This window comes from Pithys albifrons, chromosome 5 (assembly GCF_047495875.1).
Source record: "Pithys albifrons albifrons isolate INPA30051 chromosome 5, PitAlb_v1, whole genome shotgun sequence".
Lineage (NCBI taxonomy): Eukaryota > Metazoa > Chordata > Aves > Passeriformes > Thamnophilidae > Pithys > Pithys albifrons.
Genome location: NC_092462.1, coordinates 67,067,087 through 67,088,443, shown reverse-complemented (window position 1 = coordinate 67,088,443; position 21,357 = coordinate 67,067,087). Strand labels below are relative to the sequence as shown.

General features: G+C 41.9%; 2 protein-coding genes across 6 annotated transcripts in view; one reads left to right on the top strand and one right to left on the bottom strand.

Moving 5' to 3' along the window:
- The window catches only part of ZFYVE28 (zinc finger FYVE-type containing 28), a 159,173-nt gene extending 141,776 nt beyond the window's left edge, over positions 1–17,397 (bottom strand). For all 4 annotated transcript variants that reach the window (XM_071556940.1, XM_071556941.1, XM_071556942.1 and 1 more), the window contains exon 1: positions 17,102–17,397. In XM_071556940.1, the coding sequence (XP_071413041.1) occupies positions 17,102–17,140 (39 nt within the window). In that variant the 5' untranslated portion in view covers positions 17,141–17,397. The remainder of the gene's footprint in view (positions 1–17,101) is intronic.
- Positions 17,398–17,569: 172 nt separating this feature from the next.
- CFAP99 (cilia and flagella associated protein 99) overlaps positions 17,570–21,357 on the top strand; it is a 58,212-nt gene continuing 54,424 nt past the window's right edge. For both annotated transcript variants that reach the window (XM_071556938.1, XM_071556936.1), the window contains exons 1-2: positions 17,570–17,639; positions 21,002–21,129. In XM_071556938.1, coding sequence (XP_071413039.1) covers positions 21,010–21,129 — 120 coding nt within the window. In that variant the 5' untranslated portion in view covers positions 17,570–17,639; positions 21,002–21,009. The remainder of the gene's footprint in view (positions 17,640–21,001; positions 21,130–21,357) is intronic.

Below are 21,357 nucleotides of genomic sequence, written 5' to 3'. Positions count from 1 at the left end.
ATTTTCTGCTCCCTAAACAAAAAGATCAGCCATACAAAGGGTGAATTTTCCGAAACAATAACTGGATTTCCCCTTGAGACAGTTGCTACCACTACCAGCATTCTGGCACCAACAAAGATTCCATTTACAAAAGTTGTATGAAAGCACTCAAACCAAGCTGTGGCTCTCTCACTAAAAAGCTCTTCTGACAAATCATCTCTTTTTATTCTTGGAAGCCATTATACTTTTAAAACAAAGATTCAAGGTACCTGATACTGCTGTCATGAGAGGAAAGGACTAAGACAAAAAAGAAAACAGGCTAAAACAACATAATCAGTATTGTGAATGTCCTCTAATTTCTTTCAGGTTTATTTGTGTGCGTGTGGGGGGGGTTCTTACAGAAGAACACGACTTTAGAAAAGGTCAGAAACTGGAGGACTCTTGGAACATACAACTGATTGCTATGATTCATTTCCATTCTCTGATGTCTCTAAAATCTTAAAGGAAATAACTATTGTATCTGCAAAACCCAGAAGTACCTCTTACAGAGAAAATAATGCTACTTCAAATGCTGAGAGCAGACTAGGCAGCTCACTTCAGGAATTCCATGAGGAATATGCACAGAAGCTAAACTTCCAGGAATGTGACTTGCCTTCCTTAGGAGACAGCAGAAAGAATAAAAGAGCTCTTCTAGGTGGCAAGTCACACTAAGAACTAGCTACAGATGCTACAGACTGTCTCCCGCACAAGTGTCTTTCACTTCCTTGATGTGGGAAGCAGACAAGCTTCAGCAGGCTAAAGTTAGTCCTTGAATAGCTTGGCAATGCCTCTTCCCTTAGAAAAAGGAGGTAATATTCCTCCCTCTCTGCAGCTCTTGGGAAGCCTACATAAATGCAAATACTCTCAGACAGTTTGCTAATGGAGGATAGAAACAGTCAATAGAGTTTTGTTGTAAAGCTTTATGGTTTTAGAAAATAATGCTGCTCAAGGTGTGCTCTGTGACAGCAGCACAGGGACAGGAACAGACTGGCAGAGGTGGCAGCAGCCCCGCCCCAGGCTCTCCTAACCTGCCAACACCTCTGAAGGAACTACCTCCAAAAAGGCTCAATTCTTGCATTCCTTCATCGACTTAGTACCTTCTTGAAACCTCTACTACAATAATACACAGGAATAAACAGCTCCATTCTGGACTGCAGCTACTTTCATTACAGAAAGGAAGCCACAACTTGCTCTTCAGAGAAAATTTTCTTTAGACTTTTCTAAAAATAGCCTAAAGCCTATCCAACTTCTCATGAAAAGGAAACCTTTTAGGATGCCTCAAATAAATATTTCAGAAGCCAAAGCAGACCAAAACCCAGATCAGCAAATGCAGCTATATTCAAAGTATCCTGAGTCAAAACTTCTCTGTAAAAAAAAAGCTATTTTCCCAAATGAATTTTCCCCACCAAACCCAATGATTCTTTATGCTCATCATAAAAAAAACACCCACACTATGCACCCACACATAAACCTGGCAAGAAGACTTAGAACAAAACAGAATCAACACTTTCACAAGGTGTATGGTCCAATAACCAAGTATCAGTCATTGAACATGAAAAGTTAACTGTCAAAACCTGTCCTTCCTCAATAAAGGATCTGCAGAAAGCAATTGGCTTTTTAATTCTCTGTCATTTCTTAAAAATAAAAAGAAATATATTAATTTCACTGCCTTGTTCAATAGTTTTAGTTAGTTCCTGTGTATTTAGGTTCTCTCTCAGAGAGAACTTCTGCCTTTGACCAAAGGCAATCGCATTCAATATGGAAGAATGTGGGGGTTTGAATTGTGCTTTGTAAGAAGTTCATGAACCCCCTGGCTTGGAAATGTTCTTCATTTGCCCAATATGACAATGGATTCAATTTCACTGATGAACTTCAGTGAGTTCCTGTTGCCAAGACTAATTTCAATTCTTTCAATCCTCCGCCCCCATTCCTGCATACCTGGCTGGCCACCACTCAGTTCTTGGATGAACAGCTCATCTGACTTCTCACTGTCAAACTGATTTAATCAGCAGTCTGGGGATGAGGCTTACCAAGGGGCAGAAGGAAGAGTGGAAAAGAGGTCAATTCAGTTCTTCTTACAAACCTCCAAACTGTTCTTCTGGGCTGAGTCAGCTCAGCAAAGGCTCCAACAAATGCCACAGCCAGAGCTGGGGAAGCAGTGGGAAGGAGGCAGAGGGTGAGAAACAATCACAGTGCTGTCAGATGGGTGCAGATTGTCACTGGGAGTCAGAAGGGAATTACTTACAAAGGCAGGTAGATTGTCCAAAGAGAAGGTGAAAACATTTTTATCTAATTTGAAGAAGGGGTCAGCAATGGGCCCTTGCGCCAGAGGGCCAAGAGCATCCTGGGCTGCAGCAGGCAGAGCACTGCCAGCAGGTCAGTGGAGGTAAGGCTGCCTTTCCAGTCAGGACTAGGGACACATATGGAATGCTGGGGCCACTCCTGCACCTCCTAGTAAAAGAAATGCATGAACACACTGGAGAGTGTCCAAAAGGCCACTTATAATTCAGGTGTTGGAACATTTGTCATCCTGGGACAGACAGAGCTGGAACTGTTCAGCCTGGAAAAGAGAAATGCTTGGAGTGGATATGATCAATGTATATAAATAACTCATGGGAGGGTGGAAAGAAGACTTAGACTTGTCACAGTGATACCCAGTGAGAAAAAAAGAGGCACCAGATACAAACTGAAATACAGGAAATTCCACCTGAACATCAGGAAAAGCAATTTTACTTTAAGGGCAACTGAGCATTGGCACAGGCTGCTCTCAGAGGTTGTGGAGTCTCTGTCCTTGAAGGCATTCAAAACCTGACTAGACATGGTCCTGAGAAATGGAGAGGGATAGACTAGGCAATTTTAACAGGTTCCTTCCAACCTCACCCTCTCTACAATTCTGTGATTATGCATAACTACAAACCCATCTATCATATATCAAAGGATACGATGTATTATTATCACCCAAAGCCAGGCAATTCTACACAGACATAGCAAAGAACTCCCATGTGCTTCACTGGATGTCATGAGTTATCACTACAATGTTCTGAACGAATCCTTTAAACATACTGACAGGACCCAAAGACAGCTTGACATGATCCTCGTATACACACTGTCATTGACCTAAGACATTACAGACAAAAATTAAATTACTGTTGTACATCAGGAACAGCACTTGCCTAAGAAAACAAATCACATGTTGTTCCTGGCTCAACTGTGTAGTCTTACATGCCTTACAAACACACTATTCTGCAACATGGTGTGGCTCACCATTTAAGGAAGGTCAGGCTGTTCAACAGCAAAGTAGAAGAAAGAAATCCCAAAGTTTGCAAAAAGCTCACAGCATTGTAAATACATTTGGCCACATGCTTTTCCAGCCTGACCTGAGCCAATATCCCAGCATGACACCAGTGATTAGCCTGCTGCTGAACACAGAGCCCTCAAATGCCTTGTAGGTTACCAAATCCCGGAAACTTGAGATCACAAGGCAGTAAAAACTGGCAGTTCTTAAGCTTTTCTCTCCAGTTTGTTAAATAGCTTTATAACTTGCCTATCACACAGAACTAATTCTCACACCATTCCCACTGGACATGCTATTCTTTACTTTTTAGTCTGAACTTCGGTGAACCTACAGCAACTGCTGAGAGTTTTCTTTTCAGTAGGATAACAGACACAAAAGGTCTGCAACATGGTAATTATTTTCCCTGAAGATCTACTATTGTACTTTGATGGGTCTGAAGAGCAGCTGGATATACTTAATTTTTCTTTTTGAATATTCATTCTAATAATGTAGCACCAAAAATGTACAAAGCTCATTTAAATATTATTATGAGGCTGCAGAGGGTGCTCCAACACCGCTTACAGAAAGTTTCTATTCAATCTCCACGTTCCTCAGCAAATCCCTCATTGATTTTTCAGAAGTAATTAGAATTTGGAAATAATTTTGAAGGCAGGTTAAGAATAGACTTCCTCTAACATTTTGTTTTATCCTGAGAGAAAAGTGATATGAATCACAGAAAAGAAAAAACCAACTCTTTTCTCTCCTCCAACGGAAGGCGTTACCAGTGAGAATAACATCAGGAAGGCAGCATTTCTCCATAATGTTGCCTTTTTTCTGCACATAAGATATGAAATACCAAATTGCTCCACATGGATCTAATGGTCTTGGGAGTGGGGAAAGGAGGCACATAGATACAGAAACACATCATGCAGTATCATCCCTATTGCTTTCAAGATGCTCAAGCAAATAACCTCCCTGGAAGCAGCTTCTGCTGCTTTAAGAGTAGCTCCTCAAAACCAGCAGAGCTCTCAGCTCCTTCTGTAACCACTCAACACCTCTATGAAGTGGTGCGGTGACACTCAGTGCACAGCACAGCCACTTGTGCAGCTGGTGCTTTACTCGAGACGTGTGGGTAGGAATCTAGAAAGTAAGAGCACCTCTACTTGTGTACCCCACATCTTAGTTTTCTGTTTAACTGTGCAGAAGTTTTATTTGCTAGCTTTCAAAGTAGGCAAAGTGCAGAACAGCTTAAAAAAAAGCAAAACAGAACAAAAAGCCCCTCTTTCTTCTGGCTAAAATTAAATTTAAGAAGGATTTGTATTCTTCTCTTTCGTAGAGTTTTTTAAATCTCATTCCAACAAGCACACAGTGAAAAATATCACAGTATCTAACAATACTGTCATTTAATATAATAATTCCAAGCCAGCTGATGAAAATTAAATAAAGAATATGCTTTTAAAGCATTTTAAATTAAATTTTGTTAATGTTGAAATAGTAAATTTAGCTGATCTTTCCCTCTACTGGCTCCAAGCTCCAGTTAGCAACTTCTAAGTTTGACAATTCATACATGGACCTTGAAACAGAGAACAGATATGGCAAACACAAAACAGAGCATTAACCAAATACCTTCACAGTTCTTTTAGGTAAGAACAGCTAACTCAAAGCAGCACGTAGTTCAAGAATGAAACCCCTGCCCTTTACAAAGCTCCCTGTCTTGCCTCATTGCTTCTGCAGAGCCCTGCTTCCAGCACGTGCTATCTGTGCCTCTGCCACTGCGAGATTACTTGCATTAACATTTCATACACAGTCTGAACCTTAATGTCACCTAAAAATAACTTTGAGTGAGCCTCTTTTATGCTAAAAAACTGAATCAGAAGTTGAGCTCTTAGTCCCACATAACTTCACCTGGGTTTCAGACTGGCCTCTGCATTACAGAAATTACCACCTTTCAAACAAAAGGAAGAGCAATAGAATAGGTGCAGTTTGGGTTAGGGTGTCATTTTACCAGTATTTATATTATGAATAGAACATAAGGCACAAGCACTAAAGGCACTGAAGATGCAACTCCAGAGTTGGTACAAGAAATATGAAGACCATACTGCCTCCAAAGGAGTTTGTGTTGCCCCTAAAATTCACAAAGGGAGTGCACAAAGATTCTTGATAGGAGTCAGGTATCCTGAAAACTGGAGACAAGTCCCTTTGCTCTGAAGGGATCACTACTGCACCAATACATTTGACCATATCTTACTTTTCTGAAGGTTTAGTTCATTACAATAGAAAAGTTGTTTAACAAGCAGTAGAAGAAGCGAGTCCAAAACAGTATGTAGCAGCAGATTTAAGTAACCAGGTTGTGATACAGGGCAACTAAAACCCACATGCTATCAAGAGCTTGCAATTAACAGGTTCAAAGGTTAAAATTAGTCATTACTAATATTTTTACCTAGGACTGTAAAACCCATATAGCTCACAAGTGCCAGCATTTCAGAGGCATTTCTAATTCCTGTTTTTCTATGCAGCACTTGGCACTTCAGCAACTTGATTTCACACAAACCAAACAAGATGTAACACCTGTAAGGAAAATACCCCCCTCGGTGAAACAGGTTTTTTGTACTTTGCATTGAGGACTCAGGGACATCCATTAACTTGGCAAACACTCTCTTCCTCCAACTTACAGAAGCATTTCAGTGGAAGGAAACTTTTTTTCCCTTCAGAAGCCCTGCAAGTCAACATAAACCAGTGATTTTACCACGAGAGGAAGATGAGCACAGAACTGACTGGAGGGATGGTTAGTGAGGCATTGGTTTAAACATGACTAATTAACAGTTGAAAATCACCATTACCTATCTCCCATATGTTCTCATTTGTAAGCAAGAGTTGGACACTGAATCTAAACATATGGCAACAGTAAGTTGCACTCCAATCTTTGAATAGCAAAGTACATACAATCTGGTCCATTGCTTCAGCTGAAAAATGTTTTTGCAGGGTAATCTAAAAGGAAAAATAATCTCATATAAAGTAGTCAATAGAAAGAAGTGGCAAATGATGAATAAAATGGTTGAGAAACCCCCTAATTGAGCTCTTCTGATTAGTTTGGCTATTGGTTTACATCTAAGTGCACCAAATAATGTCATTTCACCTTCATGCCTCAGTCCCCAGTTCAAAGATAGGAAGAATGATTCTTTGTACTCAAAAGATGCACAGATGAAACACAGGTTTTGGATCACACACAACATGCAGGCGCACACACACACACACACACACACACATATATATAGAGAGAGAGAAATAACTATAAAAAGACCTGGAACCAACCTGACAACATTTCATTGCTTGACCTGACTGATAATAAATGACTTTAGGCTTAAGCAAAAATTGTGCTTAGTTTTCTTAAAGTAAAACTATCATTTCCAGGAGATGGGTTGTCACCTATTAACTCTTCAGGATCACTCATCACTTTATGACAGTCTTACACAGTTTCCAATTTCGCAAATAGTATGAATTTATATCAGACACATTTTTTTCTAAAATAATCAAAAATCTTATTATGCACTGATCAAGTCAGATGTAACGAAAGAGTGGACAACCTCTTGTTCTCATGCAGGCAACAACCAACCAGGCACTGTCAATTCACCAACACTGATTTGTTAACATCAGAACAGTAGATAACATATACACAAATATTACACCAAGAAATTACCAGAACAATCCCAATACACAACATTGTTTCATTTTTTTGATACTGAAAAGCATGTCATGACTTTTAAAAGACGTGTTCATTTTTGAAAAAGTTGCATCCCAGTTCTAAATCTAAAAATACTTTAAAGTTCAGATGTAAGAGTTATTTTAAAATTAACTTACTTATTTCTTGTTAATAACTATACACAGAACTGGTCACTACAAAAATGCCAAATAGTTACTCTGAAAGTGCAATAAGAGGAAATGAACTGAAAAACAGTTACAACCTAAGGCTAAGGCTTCCCTAAAGAAACTAATTGTCAAAGAAAATGGTGTGATTGAGAAAATACAACTCTAAAAAAAGCTAGATAAAAAAATTAAAGTGTCAACGGAACACAGGTTCTAAAACAAAGATAAATGCTTATTTGTCTCTTCTAGTGAGAGAAGTGAGGAGAAAAAAAACCCTATTGCCTTTCTACTTCAGTCCCTGTCGTTCTACTGTCAACACTACTATCAGGTCTAGTATTTGTCAAGTACCTTGACTGAAATCCAGAGGGAAAAAAAATTGTAGCAAGTCTGCAATTATGTACAAAACCCAACCAAATCTAGTGGAAGTAATGTTTAGGGAAACAGAAGGCACTGCAAGCAGTGAACAAAACTTTTGGACACAGAGATATGATATAGTGTAAGAAAAAGAAATAAAAAAAAGAAATTAAAAAACCCAACCACGAAATTAAAAACTAGTCTTGAAAATGAGAGTATCTGCTCCGGATATTTCTTCCTCAAATACACTCAGTCAACTGCTTGAACAAAACCATTAGCAAAGAAATTATCAAAAATCCAACAAAACAAAAAATGCCCTTTCATAAAATAACGCCAAAATACTACCACAATACCTGAAACCAGATTCTCCAACAAGAACAGATCAACTCTCAAGAAAATGCTCCACAATCATTTCAATATAATGAAAACATTAGCCAAATTAACAATTACACAGTGACAACCTATCAGTACACAATATGCCCTTTTTCACATAAGGCACATCAACCAACCCGCCTAATTTCCAATTATTTGCTGCTGATCATGACATAACTTTCTTATGCCCAGCTTTACACAAAATCCCCTCAGATAACTGCACTGTGCACAGGAAGATTGTTCCTCCAAAGAACCCACTGCTACCTACAGTCTTCAAACCAAACCTCCAGATCTGGCCAAACTCACCACCAGGAATATCTGTATGAAATGGAAACAGAAAAATCAGTGCAAAACTACTGTTTTTACAGCCACACAACAGGGCCTGCGTGTACACTTGTAAGAACAGTGTGTTTCACCCATGGCACCACATGTCCTTATGGGACCTACACTCATGTAACCACCACCCATCGTGTTCCAGGATGAACACACACCACTCGTCACCGAGGGACACAGAAAAGCCTGGTTACAATTCCCACCTCATCTGTTCCACCTCAGTGAGGACCTGCAAGATTCCTTAAAATACAAAGAAAAATGAATCATGGGTTCCAGACGAGATTTGAAGGCCCTTTACATTTTTGCCTACTCCTTATATCATGCTAACTCTTCCTTATTCTACAAGGGTTTCCATCCATGTTGCACTATAAAAGACAGGATTTCTATTGCATCAAGGTACTTTTGTAAGGTCATTGACTAGATCAGGTACACTGGTCCAGCTTTGCAAAAAATACTTAAAAAAAAAGTTAAACGTTTAGCAATGCAGGTCCTCATGTATATAAATAAATCTTGATAATAAAGGGAGAGCAGACAGTGCTTTGAGACAGTTTGGAGGGGTTTATAAGAAGAATGCTGATGTGTCCTCATTTGCATGGTAAGAGCACACAAACTGGATCAAGACAGCAAGGAGAAATTTCTGCCTGTAGATTGGTGCTTACAAAAGCAGAATTAGAGAAAGAGACATTAATATGAGAGCTCAGACAATTCCTAAAGAAGTTTATTAGACGACAAACATCCAGAAGCAACCTATAGGCATAACACACAAAACTCCTTTCACGGTCAGCTCCTTTCATGGTAAGAAACAATAATGTGAATAAACTGGGGTTTTGAGCATCTGATGACCTTCAGAATGCCAGGAAATGTTTCCTACATTAAAAGTTTTACAAAGGAAGGTGAGAATTAGAAGAATGCAAAGCAGAAATGCAGCACATCCTGAGCATCCGGTTAGTTTAGCTTCAACCACCTATAATTCCCAGAGATCAAAGTGCCAGTCGATGGCAGGAATTAACACATTCCAGCATAAACACCACTCCGATTTAAATCAACCTGTGTTCCATTTCAAAATAAAGAGCAGGCATTTCGAAAGAGTAGGAGAGTCATCCTCCCTTTTTCCTCCCTCAAACTATGTTTCTTACATTTCTATACCAAGTATTTTCCTCAACCCCATCTTCTTCACCTGTCTTCCCCAGTGTCCTTTTACCCATTTGCTTTCCTTTCATTCAGTCATCCAGCGAGGTGTACCTGGAACTGACATGATGCCCTCTCTTACATTATTCATTCTGAGTGGCTCCCAAGTGTGAGCAAAGACCCTGTGAGAGAAGGAGAACAAGCTCATGGCCCACCAGGACAGAGCAGAGCAGAGCCAGTCCCTACATGATGTGCTCAGAGGTCAGCTCTCCTTGCTGCAGAGTGTTTGTTACACACTTCCCCAGCCTCACTGCACAATCCTGGTGCCTTTCAGAATCCAGTTCCTGTCAACCAGCTTTTCAGGGCATTTTACCCTTAAACATGATCAAAAGTGGTAACAGTACAGGGAGAGGAGCGTAGTGAATGTAGAGGCACTCAGCGATAGGAAAGGGGGCAAAGGCTTAAGCTCTGCTAGGGGAAATTTCAGTTGTAGATCAGAAAAAAATTCTTTACAGAGAGAGTAATCAGGCATTGGAATGGCCTGCCCAGAGAGGGGGTGGATTCACCATCCCTGGAGGTTTTTAAACTGAGACTGGATGTGGCACTGAGTGCCATGATCTGGTAAAGGGACTGGAGTTGGACCGAGGGTTGGACTTGAAGATCTCGGAGGTCTTTTCCAACCCAATCGATTCTATGAATTGGAGCAAGAACCAGCATCAATGGGATCAGAAGGATCAAGAGGAATTGCCAGGCTAGAGGCTTGAGGAAGTAACACAGGAGAATCACTGACTAGTAGGGAGACAAGAAGGAAACTCATACAGCCTGCAGGGTAGGACAGAAATACACAGACAGGATGTAATAAGTCTGACCCACATAACCAAAATGAATAAATAAGAGCAAGACCTTCCAGTTACAGCAGCAAGGTATACTGAGAAGGGAATGCTGCATCTTTAAGTTGTCCAAACATTCTGCCTTCCAAAAACCCTCATTCTTTCCTACATCCTAAATCTAGACTTCTAAAAAACACAGCCCAGCCTTTGTCACTCACCTGCTTTCAAACAGCAGGCAGCTGACACTGCCTCAAAGGAAAACCTTATACTATTACACTGAGCTGTGCACCAGATACAGGCTGAGTGCTCTGCTGTAGCTGACTTAGGGAGAGCTCCAATTTACAGGATTCAACAGCCTCAGCTGGCATGGAGTGCAGCAACTCACCCCAATGCAAGCAGGGGGCACATGGCCATGACAACAACACTCCCCAGCTTGTCATTTTACATACAATAAATGATTGGAATATCGTGTACTTCCAAGACAAAAACAAAGACTCAGCTGAGAACACATAAGAGACTCCAATTTAGCAGCATTCTCCAGTAAAACGACCAAGCTGGAGGAACTTGCTCTTTCACATGTGCCAGGAAGGTGGGTCAGCCTTCAAAAATGAGCCAAAGAAACACACACAGCCTTCAATTATTTATTTTTAACACCATTATTTAAAAATAGGTTGGCTGAATTAATTTAAATCAATGTTGCTAGCCCAACTGCCAGGAAAGTAGATCATCATAACTATTAAAGCAGTTAAATGAGGCACATCAACAGCATTTGCAGTTTGTTTTTCAGTTAGTTCAGTAAGAAGATATTCTTCCATGGTCCAATGCTGGGAATATTGTTGGTGGGGTTTTTTTGTTGTCATTCCTCTAAAATAACCTAGGAGGAGTACACTGCAATCTTTAAGAAGCAATGTTTTCTACATTCTGCTAAGTACCACCACATTGTGGGAGAAGAGGAATAGAATCTAAACATCCAAATCAAGTATCCAAGAGAAAACACCAGAAGAGAGTCTGCAGGACAAGGGACACAACAGGTCACACCACTGGCTGTTCGAAAAAGTTTCTAAAGAAAGGTTTCTAAAGAAAACACCTACCTCGCTGGGATCAAACTCAGCTTTAAGCACTGAGAAGCCAGCAGTATAAAAGAATTGAAAAATTATTATTAATTTTAAGGAAAAATCCTCATGAGCTTTTTAATTATAAGGGCACAATCTGTAGCTGAGCCAACTTCTATGTTACAGACTACCCTAAGTTTTTAAAAAAAGCCCAGGGGAAATACCAGTTTCTATTAATCTCATCTTTTTTCCCTAGAAATCTGTTACAGGAGAAAGAAAGAGATAACCACCAGATATCACACCAGGCTCGACAGACCTTTGTTCTGATATACAATGACTCTGCTCACAACAATCACATGAAAAACCATTTTGCAAGGTGTGTATGTATTGCACATCAGAGTAACTAAAACCAAGACCAGGAATTTTCTTAATATAAAACTTCAACAGTTGCCTACTTCCCTCTTCAGATACAGGTAAAACCAAGGCTAATGAACAACATGACTGCAGGTAATTGGCTTCATTTAGCTGTAGTGCTACAATATATTAGCAAAGAATTATTAGTTCCCACACTTGTGTTCAAACCACTAGATGGTGCTTCTAAAATGAAGCAATTCAGTATGCAAACTCTGAATAATGCATGATGATTTATAAGTTGCCTTCCTCAGGATTGTTATCAATAATACTGATTAATGTAGTTAAATAGCTGCAGCCTCTGATCAGAGAGGGGCAACAAGAATAATTAGGCAGATAACAGAGATCAAAGAGCTGATCATTAAAACAGTGCCTTTTCAAATACCCAGTAACAGCTGTTTCCAAAGTAAGAAAAACTCCTCGGTCTTCTGTCTTGTAAAGTCATTAGTTGTTAATATGAATATTGCATTAAATAATAAATTTTGTTCCCAAACTGCTGTGCCCAAAGGCTTTGAATACTGCACCAGCCAAATGAAACTCTGAGTTATAAATAGTATTTACCTCTTCTTTCACTCTTCATTCTAAAACATTTTTCCCCAGACTAAACTCACTCTAGTTCTCTTCTGTGAAGAGCAACGCTTCTCTTTTAAGATTTGGAAACCATACCTAAATTAAGATGTTACCTGCTTTCCATCTATCATTGAAAAATCATCCTTCCTTTTTCATCCACTCCCAAAACCAGTATCAAGAGTTGCTTGCCTATTCCAGAACCTTCTTTTTTTTTTTTACTTCTGTTTCCATCCATCAAAACACTGCTTAAAATAATTCTCTCTCTTCCTGCATCTCATTCTACTGACCCAGTTTAAAAATGCTTTTTGCAGTATGTTAAGCACAGTTGACTGTGTAATTTTTTACTATCTTCCACTCTTCTAAAGTTCAAACTTCTGTTCATCCTTAAAGATCTCCCAATCTTTTTCTTCTTAGAAACTTTTCCTACAAAAAATCCTAAAAGGTTTCTTCTCTTACTGGAAAAAGAAAAAAATCAGTTTTGACTATTTCCTATTGTATTTCCCATCTTTTACCTCTTGGAGTCAGCTCTGCCATTAAGCAACCCTGACAACACTACTGTGAAGGATTACCTTATGTGCAGCTTTTAATGTTCAACAGTCACCTAGGAATTTTTTACTTCATTTTTTAATACTCCTCCTTGTGCAAAGGGTTACCTGATTGTTTTTGGTGTTTGCCAATGGCTCTACTTTTTTACTTTAGGTGATTGCTCTTGATGCCCTAGGCATGGTTTCTTCATTTTACTTGCATGAGATCTTAAAAGATACCCCCTTACTATCTAATTGTTTTAAGCCTTCTTTTAAAATTAGCACACCTATCTGTTGTTCAAAGTCCTTTAGCAACTATTATTAGCAACAATTATTACTAGCTATGCCTTACTTTCATATAAATGTAGCCAAGAAGATCCTTAAAAAAGGCTCTATGCACAAACAAGCCTTCTCCAAGAACCTGCCATTCCACTTACCCTGAAATGCTATTTCTGATCACAGAGCACCATCGCAGATACAGATGAGGAGGCAGCAAGAAGCTCTTGCCTTGAAGATCTACCTGCTAATCCAGCTGCAGAAAGCAACGATCAGACTTGAGAAAAACCAACACAAACGCCCAGGAAGAAAGTAACTACAACTCTCAGCATTTCAAGCCCTGGGGGAAAAGATGCACAGCCTCTGAAGGGTGTGAAAGAAAGAGCCCTGCTGAGCACCCACCACTTGGCACTAAGTGTTCACCCCCAGCTACAGGTTGGGGCCATTTCCTCAAACCCTTCTTCGCATCTTCATGGTAGTCAGGACGACTTTTATTTACAACAGGTGCTGAGGGCACAGCTGCACTTCGGTCAGTCTTAGAGGTGTGTTAAAAAACACACCCACAAAACCTTCAGGCTTCCTGCAAGCCTTGGGAGCACCTTTAACGGGGCAAGGCATTCACAAAGCTGTATCTTTGCTACCAACAGCTGTGAATTTTGAGTGAATTACAGGAACACGAGAAATTCTTCAGCACTTACTGCTAGAAGTTCACGTTTACCATGTGAAAGAAACCAGGGGCAAATAAACAGGTTAGTGAGTGTGCAACTGAAATAGCAAAAAAGAAGGTAAGGTCTCATACAAAATAAATCCCTGGTTTTTGTCCCCCAGGTAAAAATTTATTCAAATATGTAAACATAAACCAAGCAATATTAAAAAAAAAGATAAAACTGTCAAAAACATACATACATCGAAGACGTTTCAGTCTGTTATGCTAAGCAGATTAAAAACATATTCTAGTTGTGGTTAGAGACAGACTTTTTTTTCTCTGTCAAACACTAAACAGATTTCAAAATATCAGTAAACATGAGCTCAATTCAAAGCAGGTACCCCTGTGTGCTGGTTACCCACGCATTTTCCAAGCTAGTCTCCCGATTTAAACAGCAACATTCACAGAAATTATTCTGAATTCTTTGAATATCAAATGCATTTCAAAACTCCAAAACCAGCCCAGTTTGGTATTTTTCCTGGATGCTTAGATCTGCCTGGGAGCGTGTTCTGACCGGACACCTGTGGAATGCTCCACGGTACAAGATAAGAAATTCCCTGAAGTGACAGGAAATATTTCTACTATATGTGTACATACAGACAAGTATTTCGATTTGCAAGGGATCCCCCTCTGTCTCAGGAAGGTGGCAATGCATGGGAAGCCTGCAGTGTGTCCGGGGAGCTCAAACAGAGCAAGGGTCGTTCCCCAATGTGATGCAATCCAAGAACACCATTGCTCCAATCACCCATTTCCTCCTCGTTCAAAAGCAAACCCCAGCCTCCCTCCGAGAGCTTCACACGCGTTGCATCCTCAGTCCCCAAAAGCAAAACACATCTTGCAGAGAACATTTCAAAAATTAAACAACAATCGATGTGGCACAGGAGGCTGGAAATAAAATCTCATCTCTGCTCTGTCTCCAACACATCAGTTAAAAGTCTGAGTCCTACCAGCTCGACAGATCATGTCTCAGCTATTTATTTCATTCTCTGGTTACCTCTACCCCTGGCATTTGATCCGGTTTATTAAAATCTGGCATATCAGCATACCTGAAGAACAGAGCTGGCCAGGAAGAGCACTGATGCACCGGGATCTGGGAGAGCCGTGCTGTTCCATGACACACTCCCAACATTAGTCAAGACTTTCCACTTCCTACACCCACATTTTCTCTGCCATTCTTGGTATGTTCAAACAGATGCAGCAGTTACCAAGTAAATATCCCTGCTTCGATGCAGGTCCCTGCATCTTACAGTAACTGATGATTATCCTGAGAGTTTTGTGATACCATCTTGTTATGCACTATCTGTTCTATTCCAGTTCCCTGTCTCCACCACTTACAAAGATTAAACTGAATTAATTTACATATTTTGGGGTTGGGTTTTTGGGGGGATGAATTATGAAACAGTTCCCTTGGGATTAAGCTAAACCATATATTCAGGTTTCTGAGCAGGCTGTACTGTGAATTTGCTGCACTCTGATGTCATCCCCCACTGCCTTCACAAGTATCTCTGAACTGCCATCAAAGGTGTAGGCCAAATACCCAGTGCCATCAAAACCTGCTGCCATGCACAAGTGCTACTGTATGACAGTAGGATCTGGAATATTTCAGAAGCAGCATTCCCCATCACTGGAAGTAGCAAAATCTAATTGGATGAAATGTACCTGGCACAACAGTCACGAGAACAAACACTCCAGAAAAAAAACTCAGGAGTGTCATCTTCAAAATGCATTATATTCAAAACAGACTCTGGAACCCATTGACCTAATCCTGCGGATTCCTGGACGTGGTACAAAAGCAAGTAGCATAACAAGGAAAGGTACAACCTCCAAACGTGAGCTCCTTCAATCTCACTGTCCATCAAAGATCTGCTGTTCAAACTTGGGCGCATTCCATGACACCATCCACACCAATCCCACAGGAACACCAGGAAAAATCCTTGTTTTTGAAGCCACTGCAGTTCACCAGCAGCCCATTTTTAGTACCAGAACAAAAATTATGTAGGACACTACCTAAACTAAAAAACCTGTTGGCAACAAAAGCATAAATATACAACAAAAAGGACATGGTGCTGACATTAAACTAAATAGCAATAGATGTTATTGATTTATGAGGTCCAGTGTCATGCAACAGGCTTGAAAAACTCCTCCACCACAGAGAAGTCACAAAGAACTATGAACATACATTGTTTGATACAGACCCTGAATGCTGAATGTGCACCATGCAAGACATAGCATATTAAATACGTATATTTTATCACAAAAAGATGAAATCTCCATTAGAAAGAAAAATAACATGACATTTAATGAGTTTTAGTTTAAAAAAGGGATATTTCCAATGATTTCTTCTGCCTTTAAGAATGTCAATATTTCTTTCAGTTCATTAAAACTGTTCCTCTATCAGTTTTTCCCTGGTATAAACAAAAACAAATAAAAAAGTTTACTGAAAGCCAGCTATAATTTGTTACTGTATTTTCAGTTACTGCATCTTTATAGTATTTTCCTTTCAGCTATTAGCAGCAACGTCAGACAAGTATGCGTTCTTCAGCAGTACTCAGAATTATGAATACATACAAACTATAAAGCCACCATAATACGAACTTTTATTTCGCAGTATCACCTCGACTTTTTTTTTTAAACCGCAACACACTGTCTGTAGTTCAGCCAAAAGAACCGACTACATGGAAGGTTTAAAAACCGAGACTTAATACTATCACTGAAATTAAAGCTTAAGAAAAAAAGGGTTGTAGTGACAACCAGGGACAAAAATTAGATCAAATACTTCATAAACTGAATAACTATACTGACTGCTGTGATGTGTGGACAAGAAAAGGATGCTGTAGATGCTCAAAACCAGCAATGCCCTTCATTTACAACCCGAACATCACATGCGAGACAAGATCACTCTCCAGACAGTTGTTATTTAACTCGTGCCAGAAGACGGTAATTTCATTACAAAGCAAACTGCGATTCTTGGATTCCTTCCAAGAATTTCAAAAGCGAGAAGGGCAGAAAATAACACACCTACAAGAGCACCGTTCAATAAATCTTTTTAACTTATAAAGTTCTCGGCCGCACCGGGACAGCGCTGGGAGCGCCGCGGGAGCTGCCGCCCGTCCCCCGGTGCGGCTCCCGCCGAGCACCCGGAGCGCAGCCGGGCAGAGCCCCCGGGAGCGGGCAGAGCCCCGACCCCGCCGGGCCAGCCCCGCTCCGCGGCCGCCGCTCTGCTTTGTCATCCCGCGCCGCAGCGGGGGAGCCGCTCCCGCAGCGCCGGCACCGCCCGGCGGGACCGTCCGAGCTCCGCGCGGCACCTCCGGCGGCTGCTCCGCCGCGGGACCCGCGGGGGTGACCCGGGGAAACGCGCCGGGCGGCGGCGGTTCCTGCGCTCAACTTGCCTTGGGTTTGTAGAGCCACTTTCTGAACCTGTTCATCATCCCCGCGGCCGCTGGCACCGCTCCGCTGCCGCCGCGGGGGCTGCCGCCCGCCCGCCCTGCCGCGCCGCTCGGGGGACCGGGGCGAGCGCTGCGGCTGAGCGGGGAGCTGCGGCGGGCGGTCCCTCCGGGCAGTCTGTGCCGCTCCCTGCGGGCGGTCCCTCGGGCTGCCCCCGCCACCGCTGCGCTCGCTCGCTCAGCGCAGACACCGAGCGGCGGCTCCGCGCGCCCCGCGCCGCCCCGACCGCCCCCAAAACATTGCGCGGCCGGAGCCAGCGCCGCCCCCGCCGCGCACGCGCGGTCCCGCCCCGCCCAGCCCCGCCCAATCGGGGCGGCCCCTCGGAGCGGCCCCGCCCACCAAAGCCGATCATTTGCATAACGCACGGCGCGGGGCATTGCGGGGCTTGTAGTCTTCTACAGGGAACGCCTTGTGCCGCTCCCGGGAGTCGCAGGCTCTTCCCGCGCTCCGGCAAACCGGAGGGTGACCGAGCGCTGCCTGCCGGTGAGCGCAAACACCGGGGAGGGTGCAAAACGAGCCGCCTGGCAACGGCGGCAAACAACGACCGCCACGTTGCTTCCCGGCGCGGGTAGTTCCTTGGCCCTCGCCGCGCCGTGTCGCAGCGCCCAGGCGGGCGCGCCGCAGGACTACAGCTCCCGGCAGCACCCGCGCGCCCTGGCAACGGCGCGGCTGGCGGCAACCGGAGCGGGACCGCCGGGAACAGCCGGGAACAACCGGGAACGGGAGCGCTGGGAACAGCCGGGAACAACCGGGGCGGGACCGCCGGGAACAGCCGGGAACGGGGACGGGAACGGGACAGGGACCGCCGGGAACAGCCCGGGAACGGGAACGGGAGCGCCGGGGGCAGCCGGGAACAGGAGTGGGAGTGGGAGCGCCGGGAACAGCCGGGAACGGGAGCGCCGGTGCAAGGCATCTGTGGCCGCCCGTGACACCCCCGGAGAGAAAGGCGGGTACAGTTCCTGATGTGCGAAAGCGATCGCAGCCCTGGGCGGGCTTGTGGATCCCTCACTCGCTGAGTGTCATCACTGACTCACAGAATGGTTGGGTTGGAAGGGACATTAAGCCCATCCCATTCCAGCCCCCCGCGATGGGCAGGGACACCTTCCACTATCCCAGGTTGCTCACAGCCACATCCTGCCTGGCATTGGACATTTCCAGGGATGGGACATCCACAACTGCTCTGGGCAACCTGTTCTGGTACCTCAGCACCGTCTGAGTGAAAAACTTCCCCTAATATCTCGTCTAACGCTGCCCTCCGCCACTGTTGGTACTTATTATGTGTTTACAAATACGATAGGAAAGGTCGAGGGGACCTGTGTTACACTGTGGCCAGGGTTGCTGCACTTTGCTCCCTGAGATCTTGGGCACGTAGCAAACCTGGGTGTCCATGTGCTAACCCACCTCAGAAATATAATACAGCTTACTTACAGAAGGTGGTGTACAGTGAATATTTAATTGTAAAGTTCAACAAGAAAATAGTTTTAAAATACCATTTCATGTCAAGTAAAGCAATAAGTATGCAAAATACTGACATTCATGCAATTGAAATTAAGATCTGGACTGTAGATACTCAGGGTGAATATTTTCCATCTGATGCTTTGCTTCCTTAAGGGAGGAACGTGCTGAAAAGAGGACCTGTGCCCAGAGCTGCTCTGAGTGACACTGAGCAATGCAGAAAAGTCCAGAGTAAATGAGAATGGCAGGATGTAACCACTCGACTACCCTGTACTGAACCCATTGGGACAGGTGTACCCTGTATTCAGTGCTCTGTTTCTGGCACACAGCTGAGAAGCTCCTGTTCCATTTTGAGATGCTTGATCTGACTGACTTTTGCAGGAAGGCTTAGTTAGCTTTTTAAGGACAGCTTTCATCAGAGGAAATGCAACCACAGTCTTTCTAGGCCAGGAACGTAGAGAATGAAAAACATGAAGGAATCTTTCAGGTCATTGAAAGCAGTCCCTACAATTGTAGACCATCTTATCCTATGTAATTGCTTTCAAAATATCTCCAAACTCCATTGTAAAATAAGGTTAAGTCAGGTTCTCACCTACTTTGACTGAAATCTACAGCTGATAATGAAAGAAAATTTATACCATGTTATACACAGTATAAATTTATATCATTTTTACACATAGCAATTAGAGTATTCTCCTAAATGACTGTGTGGAAATAAGGGTGCGTATCATAAAAAAAATTTATTCCAGATGTGTATGTTTTAAAACATCAACAATAATAACAGCAGCATGTTTGAAAACAAATGAAGTTCTATTAAGTACTCCTGTATGTCCAGAGACCTCAAGGCATTACTGGATGTCTTAGTTTTCATTTTCCAGGTTTTGGTTTTAATCGTTGTAATTTGTGGGGTGGGAGGGGTGATTATTGGCATGTACAGAGCATGAGAACGCATATTTCTTTCTGCTATACCAGCAGGAAAAATATTGGTCTCTGGTGGAGCTTTTGGAGCCTGAATTACGATTCAGCCTGAAGTACAGAGGTATTTCTCTCTCGCTCATCCAAAATCCCTTGAGAGTGTAAGAACCTTGGCGAGTTCTTACCTGAGAAACAAATGATTCTCAGAGGAGTGGAGAAACAGTGACTCTCTTGGGACGGAGAAACAGCAGTGCCTCTTTCTGTATTTGCCATCTCTTGCCATGATCCAGCCCTGTTTTGATGGACTTTTTTTTAATTGGACATTTTGTCTTGATCATACCAAGTAACTGAATGCCTATACAGAACACCATCAGAGACAAAGTCTCTTTTCAGCACTTTGAAATTAGTAGTTAGAAGTGATGCTTAGGCATTTTTTATTGAGTGTGGTAGCACTGAAAGGCAGAGTACAAAACCACTGTATCTGGAAATGTTATGATATCATTTTAAAGCAAGAAATGAATGATCTTTACCACACTGGGAATGAATCATCTTGATCAAGCATTCTTTTCTGGCATCAAAATATGATGATATATAAAATGCAAGAGCTATTTGCAAAAATGCATTTTTATTTTTGCCATGGAAAATTAGTTTTTTGCTCATTTATTTTTTCCTATTTCTAAACCAGATTAATGAGTTTCAGGCCTGATCGTTGCTATCGTTGGTCTTTCATACTCAACAGCATGTGCATGAGCAGGAATAAATGCATTGTAGTTCTTGCTATGTGAACATTAAAATAGAGGTAAGCAGTGCTATGAATTCTCAGACATATGAGTGAGACATCATTTGAGAGAGACAGAACCCAGTCATTTCACAAACAGAGCATGAAACATGACAAGCACCCACCTGCTGATCCTTCAGAAACTTTGACAGTGACCCAGACAACTGATGTGATCATGACCCTGTTGCTGCCCAGCACTGTCTCATTACTTCCTTATAATCCCTCTGTCGTCCTATATTCTTGTTTTGGAAAAATAGACTGTTAACAACAAAATGTGATGAGATTTAAGACTAAAATGTTGCTTTCTGTTGCATCTCACTAAGAGCATTGTGTTTAATAGGACCTGTATGGCACACAGGCAAAAATTCATGCTTTTCTCTAGTATTATATTTAATTATATTTGGTCGAACAACCAGGCACAGGTTTTGTCAAATACCTGATGATTTAGGTATCTTCCTAAAGATATTTTGAGATACTTACAGAGTAAGAAATATGTAATTTTCTCCTTTATTTTTCTGATGTTTGTACTGTTTTTTCATTTCTCCTCTTGGCTGTTCTGAGTAACTGTGATTTTGAAAGCTTGACCTAAATGTTCTCTTCTAAATTACTGCAGTGTATCTGCTGTATGAGCCTATCAACATACATTATGCCACAACTGAAAGAGGCATGAAAAATTAAAGATTTTCTGTATTTATAGGATTCTCCATGGTGAAGATGGTCAGACACAGAGAACTTATTGCACTAACAGTGCAACAGCTTGACAAGTTTAACCCTGAAAACCAGAGCGTGGACGATTTCTTGAATGAATCAGCAGAGATGTTGCAGGTATAGTAGATTTCAGTTCATCTTACATAGCTTACTTTGTTTAACTATGTGATTTTAAGTACAAAGATATCTGTTTTCTAACATGTTGTAACTTTCATTGATTTTTCTTACAGTGACATTTTTCATTCATGAGTAAAGTCTAAATTTCTTTTAGTTATCACTAGAAAACAAGACAGTAGAGATCCAAGTGGTTAAAAAACTTGAATAGCAAAAAAAAAAAAAAACAAA